Consider the following 16,837-nt stretch of genomic DNA (forward strand, 5'->3'; position numbering starts at 1 on the left):
TAAGACATCTATACTAGTTTATAATACTTTTATGGTTTGGCTTCCGCACCAATAAATCATTTTATTAAGAGAAAATCCAACAAAGCTTGTAACAAACTGTTTATTTAAACTATTCCCACTGAATTAATTAGTTGCATCTTATTAGAAGTTCTCAGAATCCATAAAAACGTCGATGTTGACTCATAAAATCTGCAATCAAATTTAGATTTACTTTTTTTTTAGTCTTTGTAATTTGAAATATCACGTGATTTAATGGTTTATTTCCTGATTCATATCGTCAAACTGCCAAAGATCAATGGATATGAATGAGCCTTCAGGTGTAAATCTGCTTAAATCAAGGTTGTTCAAATAGGGGCTCAGGGGCCATTTAGGGCCCCTGAACTGATTTTATGTGTCCCCCTGACCACAAGAATAACCTAAATAGATTAGGACAAAGCCATGACTTATAAATTAAAATCTACCAACAAAAATGTTTGATGCAACACAAAATGCTAATCTTTTCCTTCTGTTGTCATGGTAACTAGGACCACATCGACTCATTGACTAAACATTGCTGTGTTAAAACTTGCCTCAATATAGAAAGTGTTTTCAAATGAAGACTGATTTAGATATTGTTTTTATACTTGAGAATAGAATATTTTTTTATTTTATTTGTTTTATTTATTTATTTTTTTTTTCAATCAAGTCCAAAATAATAAGAAATCTGGATTCATTTAACAAGGAAGACGTGCAAAAGCCATTTGAGGTTTTGGATCAATGATCCCGTTTTTTCAAAAAGAAAAAAAAAATCTGTTTACTTAATTTGTTTAAACTAATTCATACTTAGTAAACAAAAAGTTTGGACACCTCTGGTTTAAACAAAGAGCTAAAACGCTCAAAATATAATTTCTGTAAATTATAAATCAAGATATCTAGTCCATGTAGGGGGACAGCAAACATGTAAAAGATGGTGGTCTGGTTAAAGGAGTCCAGTGAAGCATGGTGGTGGCAGCATCATAATGTGGGGATGTCTTTACTTCAGCAGAGACAGTGAATCTGTTCAGGAGTCACCTTATCAGTAAATAGAGTCCATCTGTGTGTAATTCTACTTCATTAAAGCTGTTTGGTGATTACTGTTGGTCTGTTATTGTTTGGGTCTTTCTCCAACATCCCAATAAAATAGGCAGCAAAGTGATGAAATAAAAAACGCATCGCTGACTCCTTTCTCCTGTAAAAGACGAGCTGGCCTCTGACTTTAGCAAACCCTGCTAATCTACAAACCCCTGGTGCCTGTGAAAATGGTGACCAGATCAAACTGTGCTGCTTTAAAGCACAACGCCGAGGCCTGACGACAAACATATGGTGGCGCTATCAGCTCCCCTCATGGTGCGCTTATCTCCATGCCGCTCTGTGACAGGCAGGCTGAGAAGGGAGGATGATTACCTGCTTGGCCTCCTCCAAAGACGTCTGCAGCCGGCTTATTTCCTTCTCGTACTGCTCCTTCATCTTGTCCACCTCCTGATCGTGAGCGGCCACTTCGTCCTTCAAAGCTCCTTTGAGGGCTGCCAGCTCCCTTTCTCGCCTCCTCAACAGTTCCTCCAGCTCCTCTTTGGCAATGACCACTTCCTGCATCTCCACCTTCAGCTGCATCATGTCCTGAAGCAAAGAGAGCCAAGTTGCTAACGTTATCTCAGACAAGAGTTCAGCTGCAGAGTTCAGCTAACATCCTGAAGGTCTTCTCATTAAAACCGTTTGTTTTCATTCCTAAGATCTGTGGAAGCGCAGCAGAGTCTGGAGGTTTTGTAATCAACGACATGCGCGTCATCAATCCAATTATCAATTAGATAACAGATGTTTATAATCTAGAGCCGTGTGCATCATGTCCAACACTGCAAAAACACAAAATCCTACCAAAGAAGCAAATACCTTAGTTTAGTCTTATTTCAAGTGTACCAACAAGTAACTTTTCAGCCAGATAGGAGCTTGTTTTAAATCAATAATCCCTTAATATTGATGGAAAATTACTAGTTCCACTGGCAGATTATTTCACTTAATAACAAGATATTTTTTTCCACGCTACAAGTGAAATAATCTACCAATAGAAAAAGTACGCTTTCATTAATATAAACTAATATTTCTTGCTGAAAAGTTACTTATAAGTTAGTTTTGTCACTAATATATTTGCACTAGAAACTGGACCAAAAACACTTTGTAAGATTTTCTGTTTTTACAGTGAAGATACAGAAACTATTAAAACTGTGCCATTAAAAACAAAATAAAACATTTCAATCTCTAAATATTTTTTAAATCTTCATTAAAAATAGTTTCTCACAAATAATCTTGGTCAATTTGTCCTTTTCATATGTTGTTTAGGTGTTTTTGTACCAAACTTTTACAGATATGGGACATTCGTACCAACGGAGCCTCAATTCATGCCAATTTGTTTCCAACCTGCTGTTAAAACTGATCATTTAATGTAATTTTCAATAATTTACTGGGAGAAAATCTACCACCAGCAGGTCACTTGTGATTATTTTAGCTTGATCATAGACTCTGTAATCTAAATTGTTCAGAGGATATTATGTAATTAAATTAAGGCATACATTAGCTTAAAGCAAATTAGCAATACTTATGTAAATAATTAATCATAAACACTTTGCAAAACTGCCACAGTGTGACAAACTCTGTGGCAGTCAGGAAATAATCAGACCAGGGTGAAGAGTACAAAATTAAAATCAATCACATAAAGCTGCACAATAGTTACATTTATAATCATATTTTTACATTTTTGGCATTTATTGATATTGTTATTGAAAAATAGTGGAGAAACCCAGACAATACAAACAGTTTTGGGTTTTTTAAACTCCGTTAACTTGAATTTCTCATGACAAAGATTAATCAAAATTCTTCTCATGATGATAAATTCATCACAATAAGCGATGCGACAAACACCCGCCCCTCCTAGTTTACAGAGTGAGTCTGTCCTGGCAGCTCAGCCTGATAGCAGCATGGCGGCTCACCGCCATGAGGACGTCTTTCTCTCCGTCAGCGGCGGCCCTCTTGGCGCCGTCCAGCTCGTCGTGCATCTCTGACAGCTGGTCCTGCAGGTCTCTGATCTCCGTCTGGCACTGCTCCCGCTCCATCTTCACCTGGAAAAGCCTGACGAAGCACAGGACACGTCAGCTCCGGAGAGCCGCTCTTCATGCACCTGTAATTCACACACATAACTGGGAACACCTGGTGAGCCGAACGGGAGCCCTCAGAGGTTACCTGCAACCTGCTTTCATGGGATCACTGGTGGTAATTAATGTGAAACACCTTTATTACTGTCCAATTGATACTGTTCCCACCACGATAACCAGCAATATAAATAAACCAACTAAACCAGATAAACCAGCAATTATCGCGATAAATAATATCGTTATTTTGAGATTCTTTTCAAGCAATATATTGATACTTAGGCACAATGAGCAATAAATTAATTGCATGATAAATTAAAACAAACTCAGTAATTTCCTGATTTCTGCATGATTTATCGTTTTCTCTTTTCTGTTCAGTCTGGTGCTTTAGTCTCAGCCAGACAATTTTGTTTACAAAGTCTATCCATTTTATTTGTTGTTTTCTTTATTTATTTTGGATATTTAAAATGGTTTCCAGCTCCAGCGTTAAATATTCATTATAATTTAATGTTTATTAATCTTTGATAATGCATTCCTGCATTATTAAGCCATTAGCATTATATTACTTGCAATGGGTCTCAAAACAACAATATTATTATTTATCGCAATAACTTCTGGGACTATTCATGGTTCAGCAAATTTTTTTTATTGTGACAGGCCTATTGATAATGGCATAATAAAATGAAACTGATGAACTTTAATTCAGAAAAGATCACGTCACACTGGAACTGGAAGAAATTATAAATATTCAGAATAAAACAAGAAATAACCAGAGAAAAACCATGACTTACTTGGAGGTAAGTGGGAGTTACCCCCAAGTAAAGTCAAGAAAAAAAAAATTAATTATGAACTCTCAAAAGAAAAATTCCCTTTAAAAAAGTATTAAATCATCAGAATTAAAATGATCTAACTTTTTGCACCGGGCTTAATTGTTGCATAAATTTAACCACACACTTTATTTCCACTAAAATATGAATCAGCTTGAACATTAAACCAGCAGCTTCACCAGAACACCCAAAGTCTAGAAAGCAACAAAAACACCTTAACCAACTTCTCAATGCAAATCGTCGCACTTTATGCTACAAAAAAACAAAAGAAAAACATTATCTATAGGTTACTTAACTACTGACACATTTCAAAAGTTTAAACGTTTAGCTGAAGTAAATCACTTGCACTGACGAGAAAAGATAAACGAGAAGGTTAATGATTTGTGCAGCACTCACTCTTCCACCGAGGAGTTGAGCTCAGACTCGGTTTTAGCCAGTTTCTCCTTCAGCTGCCTGCACTCATCCAGACTCCGCTGTAGCTCCTGCTGCAGCTCTTTCAGGCCCGCCACCGCCCGCCGGTCCGCCTGACTCTTCTGCTGGCAACAACACAATGCAGGTGTTCATTTAGTTATTGTTTGCTGATAAAAAATAGTATTTCAATTAAACTGATCTGAGCACATTTTTACTCGTATTTTTTGGCTGCTTCCATTTACATTTCTTATCAATATATAATTTTTTTTATTAATCTAAACAACTTGTTTTTCTTTAGAAAAAAAATTTAAATGTAGAAATTTAAATAAAATAAAAACATTTTTCTCTTTAAAGTATGAAATATATGTACAAAGTGCAACTAAGAAGATGAATTAAAATTAAAGCAATATTATTTATGCTTTTACAAGGACAAAAGCCTGACTATATTATGGTAAATATGACGATACTGAAGTGAGGGGAAAAAAATTAAAATAGGCTTTAGTTTAGTTAAAATTAAACTCCAAATGAAAAAGAATCCATTTATCCCTTTACCTGACAAATAACAATGGAGACGTTATTGTTATACATATCATTCATGAGTTTTTATGGCTTAAATTTGATTTTATTGACACACTCAGAGTTAATTAATAATTAATGCAGGTTAAAAACTTTACTGTAAAGATCTATTCAGAGAAAAATGCTGAAAAATAAAACTGACATATGTGTAAATGATTTAAACACAAGGTAAAGGAAAAATAAAAAACAAATGTGTATCAACTAAAATAGTGACATCAAAATACAGATTTTGCTTTTATCTTTTATAAATCTGACCTTGCTTGATAAAAAACTAAAATCCAACTAACTGCTTCACAGCTGTTTTGCTTTTTTCCAGAAAAATTAGCTTTTTGTATTAAGTTTGACACTTTAGATCTAAACAAAGGCCTTAAAACAAATCCTTAAATTGTGATCCCTTAAAGCTCTTCAGAGAGCAAAGCCATGTTTAAAGGATATTCCAGAACAACTAATTCAGCATTAAAGGGATATGTCAGCATAAACAGCCTGGTATCAGCATTACAGCTGCAGTTGCCATCATGTTACCTTCATTTGTTCCTCCAGCTGTCTCTTCAGCTCAATAATCTCTTTTTCCAGTTCAGCGTTTTGCTCCTGCAGAGCTTTGGTCTGTGCAGCCAGGTCCACCGACTGCGAGAGCAAATCAGATATTTATCCCTTACACACAGTTATTTATTCATTTCAAATAGAAAAAAAAGAGGAAAAAATAAAACTAATTATGCTGCTGATTGACATGCAGTTTTACAGTATTTTCTCAAAAAGGAGCAGGTTTATATTTGTGTGTCACCAAACAGAAAGCTTATTTTGGAGAGTGAAACAAAACTATCATTAAGTTTGCAAAAATATATCTGCCTTTAAGCCATGATAAAGAACACTGCAGCTGTGCGTAAAAACACCCACAATGCAACAGGAGACTCACTTTGCTGTCGCCTTGTGCGCTGGCTGTGGCCCTGGACTTCAGCGTCTGGATCTTCTCAAAAACCAAGTTCACCTTCTTATTCGTCAGGTCGTCATTATCATTGCTTCTGCGTGAGGAAAAAGGTGAAACATTTGAATTAATGAAAAAACATTTCTGTGTGTTTTTGAGGTGAATCACGACTTCAGGCTGTTTGGGGAACAAAGCAGTTCCGTCCCGGCTTAGCAGGAGTCAGGAAGGTTTTATGATGCTCCGATGTGTCACTTCACAGAACAAACAGCTTCATTACGATACTAAATGAACATAAATGTCTCTCTTTTGTTCAATGTGGGAATTAAAACTGCAAATAATTTTCCTAATAGTGTAAACACCATATGTAGATTTGATTTCCTCAGTATCAGCTTCCCTTCAGTTTAAAACTGACGAAAGATAAAGCTTAAAGATTTTGTAGAGTTTCGCCACGAAAAAACAAAAATGTGGGAGTTTTCTTGACTTGGAGGAACATTTAATCATCCAGCTTTTGACTCAGCAAAACCAAAGTTTCGTAACTCTGACAGCAACAATCAATCTTTTTGTTATTAAAATGTGAAAGAGAAAACCCAAATCCCCCATCACCATCCTCTGCTCTCTGCTCTGACAGATGATTTTCATTAGAGCGCTATAACCCCTGTTGGTGGGTGTTTGTCTTCGGAGCCTGGGGAATGCAGCTCAGTTTCAGCCCCTGAACTTACATCTGTGTTTCCTTTCCTTCCCTTTGTCCTGCGACTCCTGACCTGCGCTCCGACACACCCAAGCAGTTTCCTGAGCTTTCTGCAATATTCAAAGCCAGCAGCGAATGGAGGAACTGTACTGCACAAAAACGCAACAAGTCTTTCCAAAAGCTGTTTTACTGTACAAATGTCAGAGTCAGGTTAAAATATTCCACATGTTTGTGATTTTTGATCAAAAATTCAAGACTGGCTTCTTGGTTGTGTCAGAAATGTTATAATTCATTTCCCCCTGGCTGCCTTTGGGCCGTCAGTCAAGCCTGCATCAAACAAAGAACAAAAGCTGCAAAGGCAGCAGGGAACGCTGAGAAAAGTTTCTCTTGTTTTTTTTCCCTTTCTCAGGCGGCGTGGAAAAATTTTTTTGGATTTCAACACAGATAGGAAATTTGATCAGCTGGTCAGATATTCATTAAACAGCACACGCTAGCATTGTTGACATGCCAGACTAACATTCCCGTCTTGTACTCCCTGTAGCTGTGTCCACTTCAGTTTTGTGCTTCAGTAAAAACAATTTTTTGATTCTCAACTTCACTATTCCAGTCAATACTGGATCAAAAAGTAACAAATGTTTTCATAAAGTAATGAAGTTCACGACTAAACTAACACATAAAAGCAACATTTATTCCTACTGTGGCAAAAATAATGTTGCACATTGGTTATTGCAGCTGTTATATTGTTTAACTTTCTACTGATAAGTGCTATTGTGATTCTGACATACCAGATTGTGGAGTAAGCACTTATTCTTGTGTACCAAGCAGATGCTAGCAGATTAGCTGGCCCGGCTAGCTGCAGCCACCGCTACGCACAGCTTAGCTAGTGTAGTTTTAAAATAGGGTCAGATTATAGGGTTACCTAACCCTATCATCTGAATGGAAATATTACCAAAACACTTGCATTTTAAAGCAGCAGTAAAACCAGCTGTCCAAATGTGTTGGAGTTCCGCTTGGTTGCTAGGTGACGGGGCTGGGCTTTGCTGGGGGTTGCTAGGTAACAGCGCAGTGCCCCTGGAATGTGACTTAATCTGGAAGTTTGTGAAATGGCTTGATTTCAAGATGCCAAAAAACATTAACGTAAAGCCCTGAGGCTGTTTGTAGAAGCAGCTGAGATCCAAGAGAATGTAAAAAATGTGTGAAATGTTTGTTTTGTATAATAGGTCCCATTCAAGTGTTTCATTAAAGAGAAATCTGTGCCACATGATGACTTGTATGTAAACAAATCCTTCAATTCATAACAGTAAGTATGGGAGAGAGAAATTAGCACATTCACACTATAACTACTTACCAATCATTCAAAATATGTTGGTTACATCAGGTGACTTTTTATGAACATAAATGCTTAAAGTTAAGTCTAGTAAACTCACCCTTCTTTGAGGTAGCTGAACAAAATCTGTTTGGCTGTCTCCTCGTGTGTTTGTTGTGAAAGCTCCTGCTGACCTTTCAGGAGATCAGGCGTGGCCTGGATGTGGAGGGAAAGACAAGAGCAGCTTTAAATAAGTTAAATAAGTTAAACCACATGTGCGTTATTACAACAGCGGCGTATTAGGGCCATTGCAGAAAAGAGGTGAGAACATTCTTACCAAATTTCACCAAATAATCTAAAGTAGAAACATGGAAATGTAGTTTGAAAAGTAGAAAATTTGCTAGGAAAAAAAACCCTGAAATATTGAGATTAATCTCTGAAATTTTTGCGAGAAAAAAAACCTGAAATTTTTAAGTTTCAAAACTCAAAATATTTTGACTTTTGGAAATTTTCAGAGTTTGGAAAGTCAAAAATATTTTACTTGAAACTCAAAAAAAATTTTTTTTTTTTTTGTAGAAAATTTCAGATTTTTTTTTTTTATCAAATTTTCAACTTTTCAAACTCAAAAGTTTCTGTGTTCTTTTCCAGAAATTTTCTGAGATTTTTTGGCAGAAATGTAGAATTACATTTTCTCATCCTAATGTGCCGTTATATGTAGGGTTGTGGAGTTTCACCTGGACGTCTGCCCCGGTGCTGGTCTTGCTGTCAGCGGTGGGCGGGAGTTTGGACAGGGACGCTGTTGAGACTTTTCCGACAGAAGAAGGAGCTTCTTCACTGCTCTTGAAGGACGGTATGGCGGGGCGTGACTGCAGCTTTGTGTAACCCCGTAGGGAGCCAATGTATTTGGAGACTGAGCTCTGGGGGGATCCTGGCGCACTAATGGCCTGAGATGAAGGCCCGTCCACAGCCGTAGACCAGGGGTCCTGACCGCTCGCCGTCCTCTGCAGCCGCAGCTGCGACGGCCGAAGGACGTGCTCCTTTGACGTGCCTCGAGATTGACCGAACTCGTCCATGAAGCTGGAGTCAGACCTCGACCCAAAGGCGCTGTCCACGCTGCGCGACCGCTTCCTGTCCTCCGGGTTGATCCTGTTTCTGCGCCCCGCCCTGCCCCTCCGCTGTTGGCCGCCATCTTTGCCATCAAACTTATCAATTAGCTCATCAACTGCAGGGATGGACCCTGTGTCTATGTCTCTGCCTGAACCGGGCTGGAAGGGGATGTAGCGGCGATTCTCGTGGCGGTTTATGGCGTCCGTGTAAAGAGCCTCCATCTGCTCGTCTATCAGCGACTTACTGGTGGACGATAAGGAGGACTGGCGGGACCGGGAGGAGGACTGAATGGGCTCGCCGGAGTCGGTCCGGCGTAGGGGAAGGACGTCAGGGTCGTGGTGGGTGCGCTCCAGACTGGAGTTGGCGCTACGAGTGGAAGTAGGAGACTCTTTCCTCTGGTCACTTGGTGGACTTGACATGGGGGACGGCTGAGGCTGCGCTGCTGGTACTGGGGGAGTTTTAGAGGTCGGCTTGGGCTGAGATGGATTCAGACTGGTGAGGTACGGTTTAATCTGAGGCTGGGTCGGCTGGGACGGCGTTCTGCTTTGAGGCTGAGGAACCTGGACTGGAGGTAATGATGGAGACTTCATTTTGGGGGTGTTGAGGTCCGTTTGAGGAGGCTGCCTGTTCTCCTGCTCTGTGCGGTCTAGGTGACGATCAAGGCTTGATGACCTGAAACGGGAGGGTTTCAGGTCTTTTTGTACTTCAGATTTGGGGTAGGGGTTCTGGTATTCTATCCTGGTGTCGGCTTGTGGCTCAGGCCTGGACGGGAGGCTGTGGAAGCCTTCGATGTTTAGGGAGTTGGTCCGGGGATCGTAGGGCTGCAGGAGCTCGGGGTGCCTCTGAAAGTTCAGAAGCGTGGACGGTTTCGTTGCCTGAGATTCAGGAAGCCCATTCTGAGGCCCGGAGTAGTGCCTCATCTTCTGTGTCCTGTACTCCATGAAGGGGTCGCTGGATCCAGCTTCCTTATCCCCTCTGAAATCATACTCCTGGTAATTCTCAATAAAAGAGCTTTCTGTGTCCAGGTAGCCGTTGCTGTCAGGTTGGTGACCCCTGTCCTGGTTGTTCAGCACCACATAGGGGTGTCCATCTATACCCTGGACACGAATACTGAGGCCATAAGAGCCGGCTCCATTACTACTGGGCCTGGAAATACGGGATGACTGCGTGTATCCACGCTGCGACCCGCTGTTAGGAATGCCAGTCGCTCTGTAGGACTCCATCAGGAATTTAGAAGGAAAATAAATCCCTCTCCCTGGATCAGGTGGCCCACCTATGAGAGCAAAGAATCAGACCGGCTGGATTAGTCAGAGATCAGCCTGCATAATTCAAACACCTCATCTCTTCCACTTTCATTCTCTTGCATTGTTTTGCATTCTTAGATGTTTGTCTTTCCATCTTCAAGGAGACGTTTTCGGTGAGACTTTCCAGTTAAGGTTAAATGATTCAGGAGATAAAAATCTCCCTCTGTTGCAGGTAAACCTCTCTGAAGCCACAACCGCCCTGAAGACGTGACTCAAAACGTGACGCAGGTCAATAACACACAACAATTATTATCACACACCTGCGTGTTATAATAAAAACTGATCCGTGTCTGAGAAATAATACTTAAAAATGAGTCAGCTATGTTAGAGAATAAGCCCAGATTTCTACAGCACTGAGGGCGTTTGTGCACACACCCCTGTTGACATGTTTCTGAGACTATATGAAACCATTTCAAAAGTTTCTAAATCATGATTCGACTTTGATGAAGCGTCTGATTTAGTTTCAGCATTCAGTCTTCTTCAGTTCACGCCTCTCAGTACTGAAATGCCTCAAATTAGGAATGGGAATTTATCGTATCATTTATCGTGATACATTTCTTATCATGGTAAGATTTTAGTTCATCGTTGTCACAATAAATTCCATAAAAATAATAATAATAATCCTGATGTTTAAGAAAACTGTCCGTGTTAACAGGATTGTTATTTTTCCTATTTATCTCCAATGTCTGTTCAACAGCAGTACCAAGGAAATTATTGAAAATACAAGAAGTGGATGGGATGTTGATCAACTTCCACCACAGAAAGCTGAATCTCAGTTACTGAAGTCAGGATTTCATTGCTTCCTGCTAAATATGGATGATTATTGTTGTGTGTTTTTCTCCTTTTTTCTGACTCACGCATTTGTGAATGATTATCTAATTTTCTGCAAGCTGTGGCTTCAACCAAAAAACGCAAAGAGACAGAGGTCAGGAAAACTGCACCTTATTTACCGGTGTATTTTTTAAAGACATTATGCTGAAATTAAATAAAACAAAGCATTTATTTTAAGGGTGTGCAAACTGCACCTTTATCTTTGTTCTCCACAAACTTGTTTTTCAGGTCAAAATGTAACTTTACAGTTGGAAACATTTTTGAAATGATTCATCATAATCCCAGTTTTTAAGTCTTTCCAAGTTGGAATCAAACTTACAACTTTTCTCCCCACTGCATCACAAACGTCCATTTTACACACTGTAAGGAGCCAAAGTAGAAAAGTAAAATAGTGGCACAAGGAAACAAAAAGGCCAGCAGGACGTCATCCAGCTCAACATCCATAATTAACACTTGTTTCCTGACAGATTTGCAGTCAGATGGTGGAGGGGGAAAAAAGCAGCTCAGCTGGCAACAAAAATACTACTGTTTACAAATATCAAAGTAAGCAGCTCACGCTTACTTTTCCTGGGAAACCATTAGAGGCACCATGTGTTTCAGCAGACAATGGGGCTTGAGCAGATTCCTGTTTGCCCTGCTGTCAGCGGCCCGTTCTACCTGATGTTACAATGTGAGGACGGAACGAGATGAGCCCAGAGGAAGGACGCTGATAAGGCCGAGAACAAAGGCCAAGGCAGGATATGGAGCATCAGCAGGAGATAAATCAGGACAAAACAACTCGGAAGTGATGCAGTACAAGAAGCAGGAGGACGGCCGGACAAAATGTGCTCTAAATACCGATTTGAGCTGAAGACACTGCAAAAACACAAAACGCTACCAAGTACTGATGGTCTAGTTTCTAGTGCAAATGTCTTGATACGCTTTAAATAAAACACATTTGACTTGCAAATAACTTTCAAGGAAGATATAAGAGTTTGTTTTAAGTTAATAATTACTTAATTCCTTCAAACATACCATTTCCACTATCAAAATTAAGGAATTACTTAGTCAAGACAAGCTCCTATATGTTGCAGGAAAGTTTCTTTTAAGATGGCTTTGTCTTATTTCAAGTTACTAGGGATGGACAATATGGCTGAAAAAATATATCATGATATAACCGCTTCATAGCGATAATTATTGATTAGTTTTTGTGCTTAAAATATCTTAGATGATGCCAAACTGGTGGCGTGACCTTTTCTGTTTTCACTCCACGACGTTGTTTTTTTATTTTTAAGCAGCTATAAGGCACAGTGGTGAAACTTCAAACTGCTGCTGCCAATTAACTCAAAAGGTGTTGCTAGGCAACCCAAGAGTGAGCGAGTTGCTAGGCAACCAAAAAACAAGCGAGTGAGTTAATTCCAAGTTTTCTTAGCTGTTCATGAGAATTTGACCGCCTACACTGCAAAAACACAAAGATTACAGAGTATTTTTGGTCTAGTTGTTAGTATAAATACGTCAGTATACTTTAAATAAGAAAAAAACTAAATTATAACCAACTTTTCAGCAAGATATAAAAGCTCATTTAAGTCAATAATTCCTCAGTATTGATGAAAGAGTGATTATTTACTAATAGCCAACACATTTTTATCAATATTAATAAATTATTGGCATAAAACAAGCTTTTATTTCTTGCTTAAAAGTTACCTATAAGTTAGTTTTGTCTTATTTAAAGTGTACTAAGATATTTGTACCAGAAACTAGACCAAAAATACTTGGTAAGGTTTTGTGTTTTTGCGACGTGAAGTGCAGTTCTGGATCAGAGTTCAGTAATATGCCATCTGATGTGTTATCTATCAATATATTATTATTGATTTATTGTCCAACCTTAGTAGGATATTTGTACTAGGAACTAGACCAGAAATCCTTGAGTCTGTGTTTTCGCAGTAATATAAATGGACATGAGTTGTTTTGTTTACTCAAATGTCGAATGAGTCCCGTCTCCTCCATCAACCAAATCACTTCAGCACAGTCATGTTATCTGGCAGAGCGTTTCCAATAAAGAAAGATGTTGAATGTGAAGCCGGAAGCTGGAAGGACACCACAACCCTGCTGCTTTGTGAGATAGATTCCTTTATAAGAGCCACACCCACTGAAAATAAGACCGCTTCACGTTTTTCATTCCAGGCTGACATTCAGCTCATAAAGCTGTAAATTTTCTTCTGTTAGCTGCCATAAAACACGCAACACAACCAAGATTCATTTTCATTACATCTCCATAAGCCAGTGAGTGACTTTTGCTTTGCGTAGTTGGAAAATTTCTGCGTCAAACACTTTAGAAAAAACAGGAGCGAGGAGAAAGAAAAAGGTGTCCTGAACAGGACAGCAGTCAAGGACAGATTAAGGCGACACAAAGGAGCCTTTCATGTTTGCCGTTACCACTGCTTGATACGCAAAGGTTCAGCTAAATGTGCAAGACATTTTCCTCTCGTTTCTGGTGTCTTTCCACCAGAAGAAGAAACATCTCTGAGTCACGGCGGCGCTGCCTTCACTGACCTGCACTCTGCAGACGAAACTGTAACATGAATTTTTCCACATTTTGACACATAAAAACCACAAAATTATTTAAATTGTTAGTATTTTATGCGAAGTGAATAAGTGTGACAAGAACATGTGTTTTGGTCCCTTTACTCAAATACCCTTTAATAAAATCCTGTGCAACCAACTCAGATACAGAGTTGGGTAGGAACTGAGTAACTTTCTGGAAAATATATACATATTTTTAGGAGTATTTCTACTAATATGTACTTTTTGTGTTTACTTGAATTATTTAATTATGAAGTACTTGAGTAATATTTCTGGATACTGAGAGTAACCTTACTGAATGAGGAACAAGTTCATTTTAACTAAAAATAAAAAAATAAATCACCAGACACAAAACTGTGACTTTTGTTAGTTTCATAAGATCTATATTAAAATAAACCGATTTGGAAAAATGTTTCTTTTGCTTGATTTTGTTAATATCTATATTAACTATTTTCATTTTGATCTTTAAAATACAAACATTTCTATATATTTTGTTCTGTCTGATTATGTAATTTTTAAATATTAAATGACTGTTTTGATCAGCCTTTTTACCAAAATACTTTTTACTCTTATTTGAGTAATTTCATCTTCTACTTTTTACTTTTACTACAGTAAAAATAAGTTGAAGTACTGCTACTCTTACTTGTGTGAATATTTGTGTACTGTGCCCTCATTTTTGTGCTATTTCACTAACTATGTCATTATATTGCAAATGTGAGAGTTGAACTTATGAAGGAGAAAACTAAAACTGCACTCTGTCCTCAGACACCAACCTCAGTGTGAAGCACGGTGGTGGCAGCATCATGCAGTGGAAATGGAAGCTAATTAAGTTAAAGAGAAGATGGAAAGAAAAAAGAGGAAGAAACGTCGCTCATGTAGTGACGGAAAAACCTTTAGAAAAAACAAACATTGCTTTTTTTTTTAAAGTGTAAACCAGGCTCCTCTGATGGGCTGTAGCTCATTAACTCAGAGGCAAACAGTCATGCAGAGTATCTGCGTGTGTTTTATATTTCAGCTCAAAAATATCCAGTTGTATGGATTATTGCAGTCAGACCAAAACAAACGTTAAACCAGAGCTACACTGAGAGGGTTATAGAATCAAGTCCAGAATGGTCTAGTCAAAGTCCAGGCCTTAATCCAGTTGCCTTTTAAGGTTTGAAAAATGATGTACACACATTTTCAATCTCAAGAGACTTTTCCAAACGACCTGAAGCTGCGTTGAATAATGGCGAAACTTTTAGGTTTTGTTCAAATCTGAAAGGTTTTAAAACTGAACAATGATTTTCCTTCAACCTCAGATTTCTGCTCTGCTTTTTGTTGGTCTGAATTTAAGTTAAAGTACGTGGAAAGTGCACGAAGACCTTCGCAGGCTCTGGTATGTCTGCAAATACTTTTAATGTATTCCTGCTTTTTTGGGTTGACCGGTTTCACCTTTGCACCGTTGTGGAGACAGAATGACAATCCAGCCTCCTTAAACTGATGAAATGAAAAGAGAAAAAGTCATCTTGACGAAAACACAACAAGGAAACAGAACACACCAAACAGGATACTCAACATTTCACACCCCCATGCTGTTGTAGTATCTTCTGAAACTCAAAGTGATTTCCACCCTAAAGGTCACCGCGGATCAGAGCGGAGGGACAAAAAAGTGAAGCAACGCCAAGATTTACACTGTGGGAAAATACGCAAAAGTTACGTAACGTGAATCAGAGCGTCAGGTTGTGTGGGTACAGTAGCAACAGTAAACACTGCTGAAATCCCAACACAATAGCTGCAGACCCGAGACTGGGAGTCTCGCTGGAGGCTACTGGTTTCAGTGGGAACACGCTGGACTGGTTTGGAGGAGTTTAGATGCTCGGAGCAACAGGTGGAGAGAAAGTTCCGCTTCATCACTTTTCTCCAACCTGCAGCAGGTTAATAATCTGTCATAATCCGAGTTAAAAGTTAATTTTCTGCCCCTCTCGCTGCGGCGCTGCTACTCACCAGGGTCGAGTCTGTGTCTGGATCCTCCTTTCCGCAGGTTAGAAGCGTTTGTCCGGAGTTTTCCCTCTAAGGAAGAAACTCTTGCCGCACTTTGCAAACTTATTTGCTTCGGTAAAGTCTGCTGAGTGTGAGGGAGAAGGACGTCCCGCCCGTCCGCCCGACCCTCCGGGAGGAGTCGGCCGCTCCGCCCCCAGAGAGGAGCGGAGAAAACCCGCCCACCCACCCAGGAACACCGCGGCCGGTCCTGGAACAGGTTTCCACGCCACGGACCTGGAAAGACCTGCAGGAAGTGAGGGTGACTCGGTTTGGACCGGGTCAACTTTTCACACGCCCTGAAACCAGAACAATTCACCACCGGCTGGATAATGGACAAAAAAGAAAAAATAAATAAATAAATAAATAAATAAATAAATAAATTTAAAATAACATCTAAAAGTACTGTTTTCATCTAAAAATAACATTTACATGCAAGTTTTATTTTTATTATTATTATTAAATAGTTATTATTATTAAATAATATTATTATTATTAATAGTTATTATTATTATTATTATTCAATATAATATTATTTATGACATATATTTACTTTATAAATCTCGTTAAAACATAATTTTGTAGAAACTTAAACTTTTTCCTCTTGTTTGAATATTATTTTTCTAAATATGTTTATTAACAATTTTATGAGGATTACACACAACTGTGATCGCATAAAACTCCTAATTACTTATTAGCACTTTGCATAAATGTAATTTATAATGCATGTCTTTAAAAACCTACAGCGTCATCTAGTGGGCAGAAGAAGAAGAGAGATTAGGATTATATTACAATTACATTTAGTCAGGCATGAAGTGAAGGTAGGTTTTCACTACAGCTTCATTTCTGGGTTAAAATGTTTTTATTAGTCTGATGTAATAGTTTAATCTTAAATGTTATGTTTTTATTAACTGCAAGAAGAAAATCATCATCATTAGTAGAAAGAAAGGCTTGAAAACATATGTCTGCGTGTAATTAATCTTATTAATGTGGTTTAATTAGTGAATTCAGTTACTGATACAAATTACTTTTCAATAATAATCTATTTCACTGAATGGGTCTGTATTTGTCACCATCTACATTATTTATTTAATTCATTCTGATTAATATTTGATTTGTTTTTATAACT

General features: G+C 38.5%; 1 protein-coding gene across 3 annotated transcripts in view; it reads right to left on the minus strand.

The window, feature by feature from the left end:
* Positions 1-15,822, minus strand: part of cgnl1 (cingulin-like 1) — a 42,180-nt gene extending 26,358 nt beyond the window's left edge. For 2 of the 3 annotated variants that reach the window (XM_017304156.2, XM_008405378.3), the window contains exons 1-8: positions 15,676-15,822; positions 8,623-10,268; positions 8,010-8,104; positions 5,886-5,991; positions 5,495-5,596; positions 4,382-4,521; positions 3,000-3,138; positions 1,423-1,635 (exon numbers count right to left, since the gene is read on the minus strand). In XM_017304156.2, the coding sequence (XP_017159645.2) occupies positions 1,423-1,635; positions 3,000-3,138; positions 4,382-4,521; positions 5,495-5,596; positions 5,886-5,991; positions 8,010-8,104; positions 8,623-10,218 (2,391 nt within the window). In that variant the 5' untranslated portion in view covers positions 10,219-10,268; positions 15,676-15,822. The remainder of the gene's footprint in view (positions 1-1,422; positions 1,636-2,999; positions 3,139-4,381; positions 4,522-5,494; positions 5,597-5,885; positions 5,992-8,009; positions 8,105-8,622; positions 10,269-15,675) is intronic. The other variant, XM_008405379.3, reaches the window with a different exon arrangement.
* Positions 15,823-16,837: the final 1,015 nt, after the last annotated feature.

The sequence above is a fragment of the Poecilia reticulata genome, chromosome 3 (genome assembly GCF_904066995.2).
Source record: "Poecilia reticulata chromosome 3, P_reticulata-male-v2, whole genome shotgun sequence".
In the NCBI taxonomy this organism is placed as follows: Eukaryota; Metazoa; Chordata; class Actinopteri; order Cyprinodontiformes; family Poeciliidae; genus Poecilia; species Poecilia reticulata.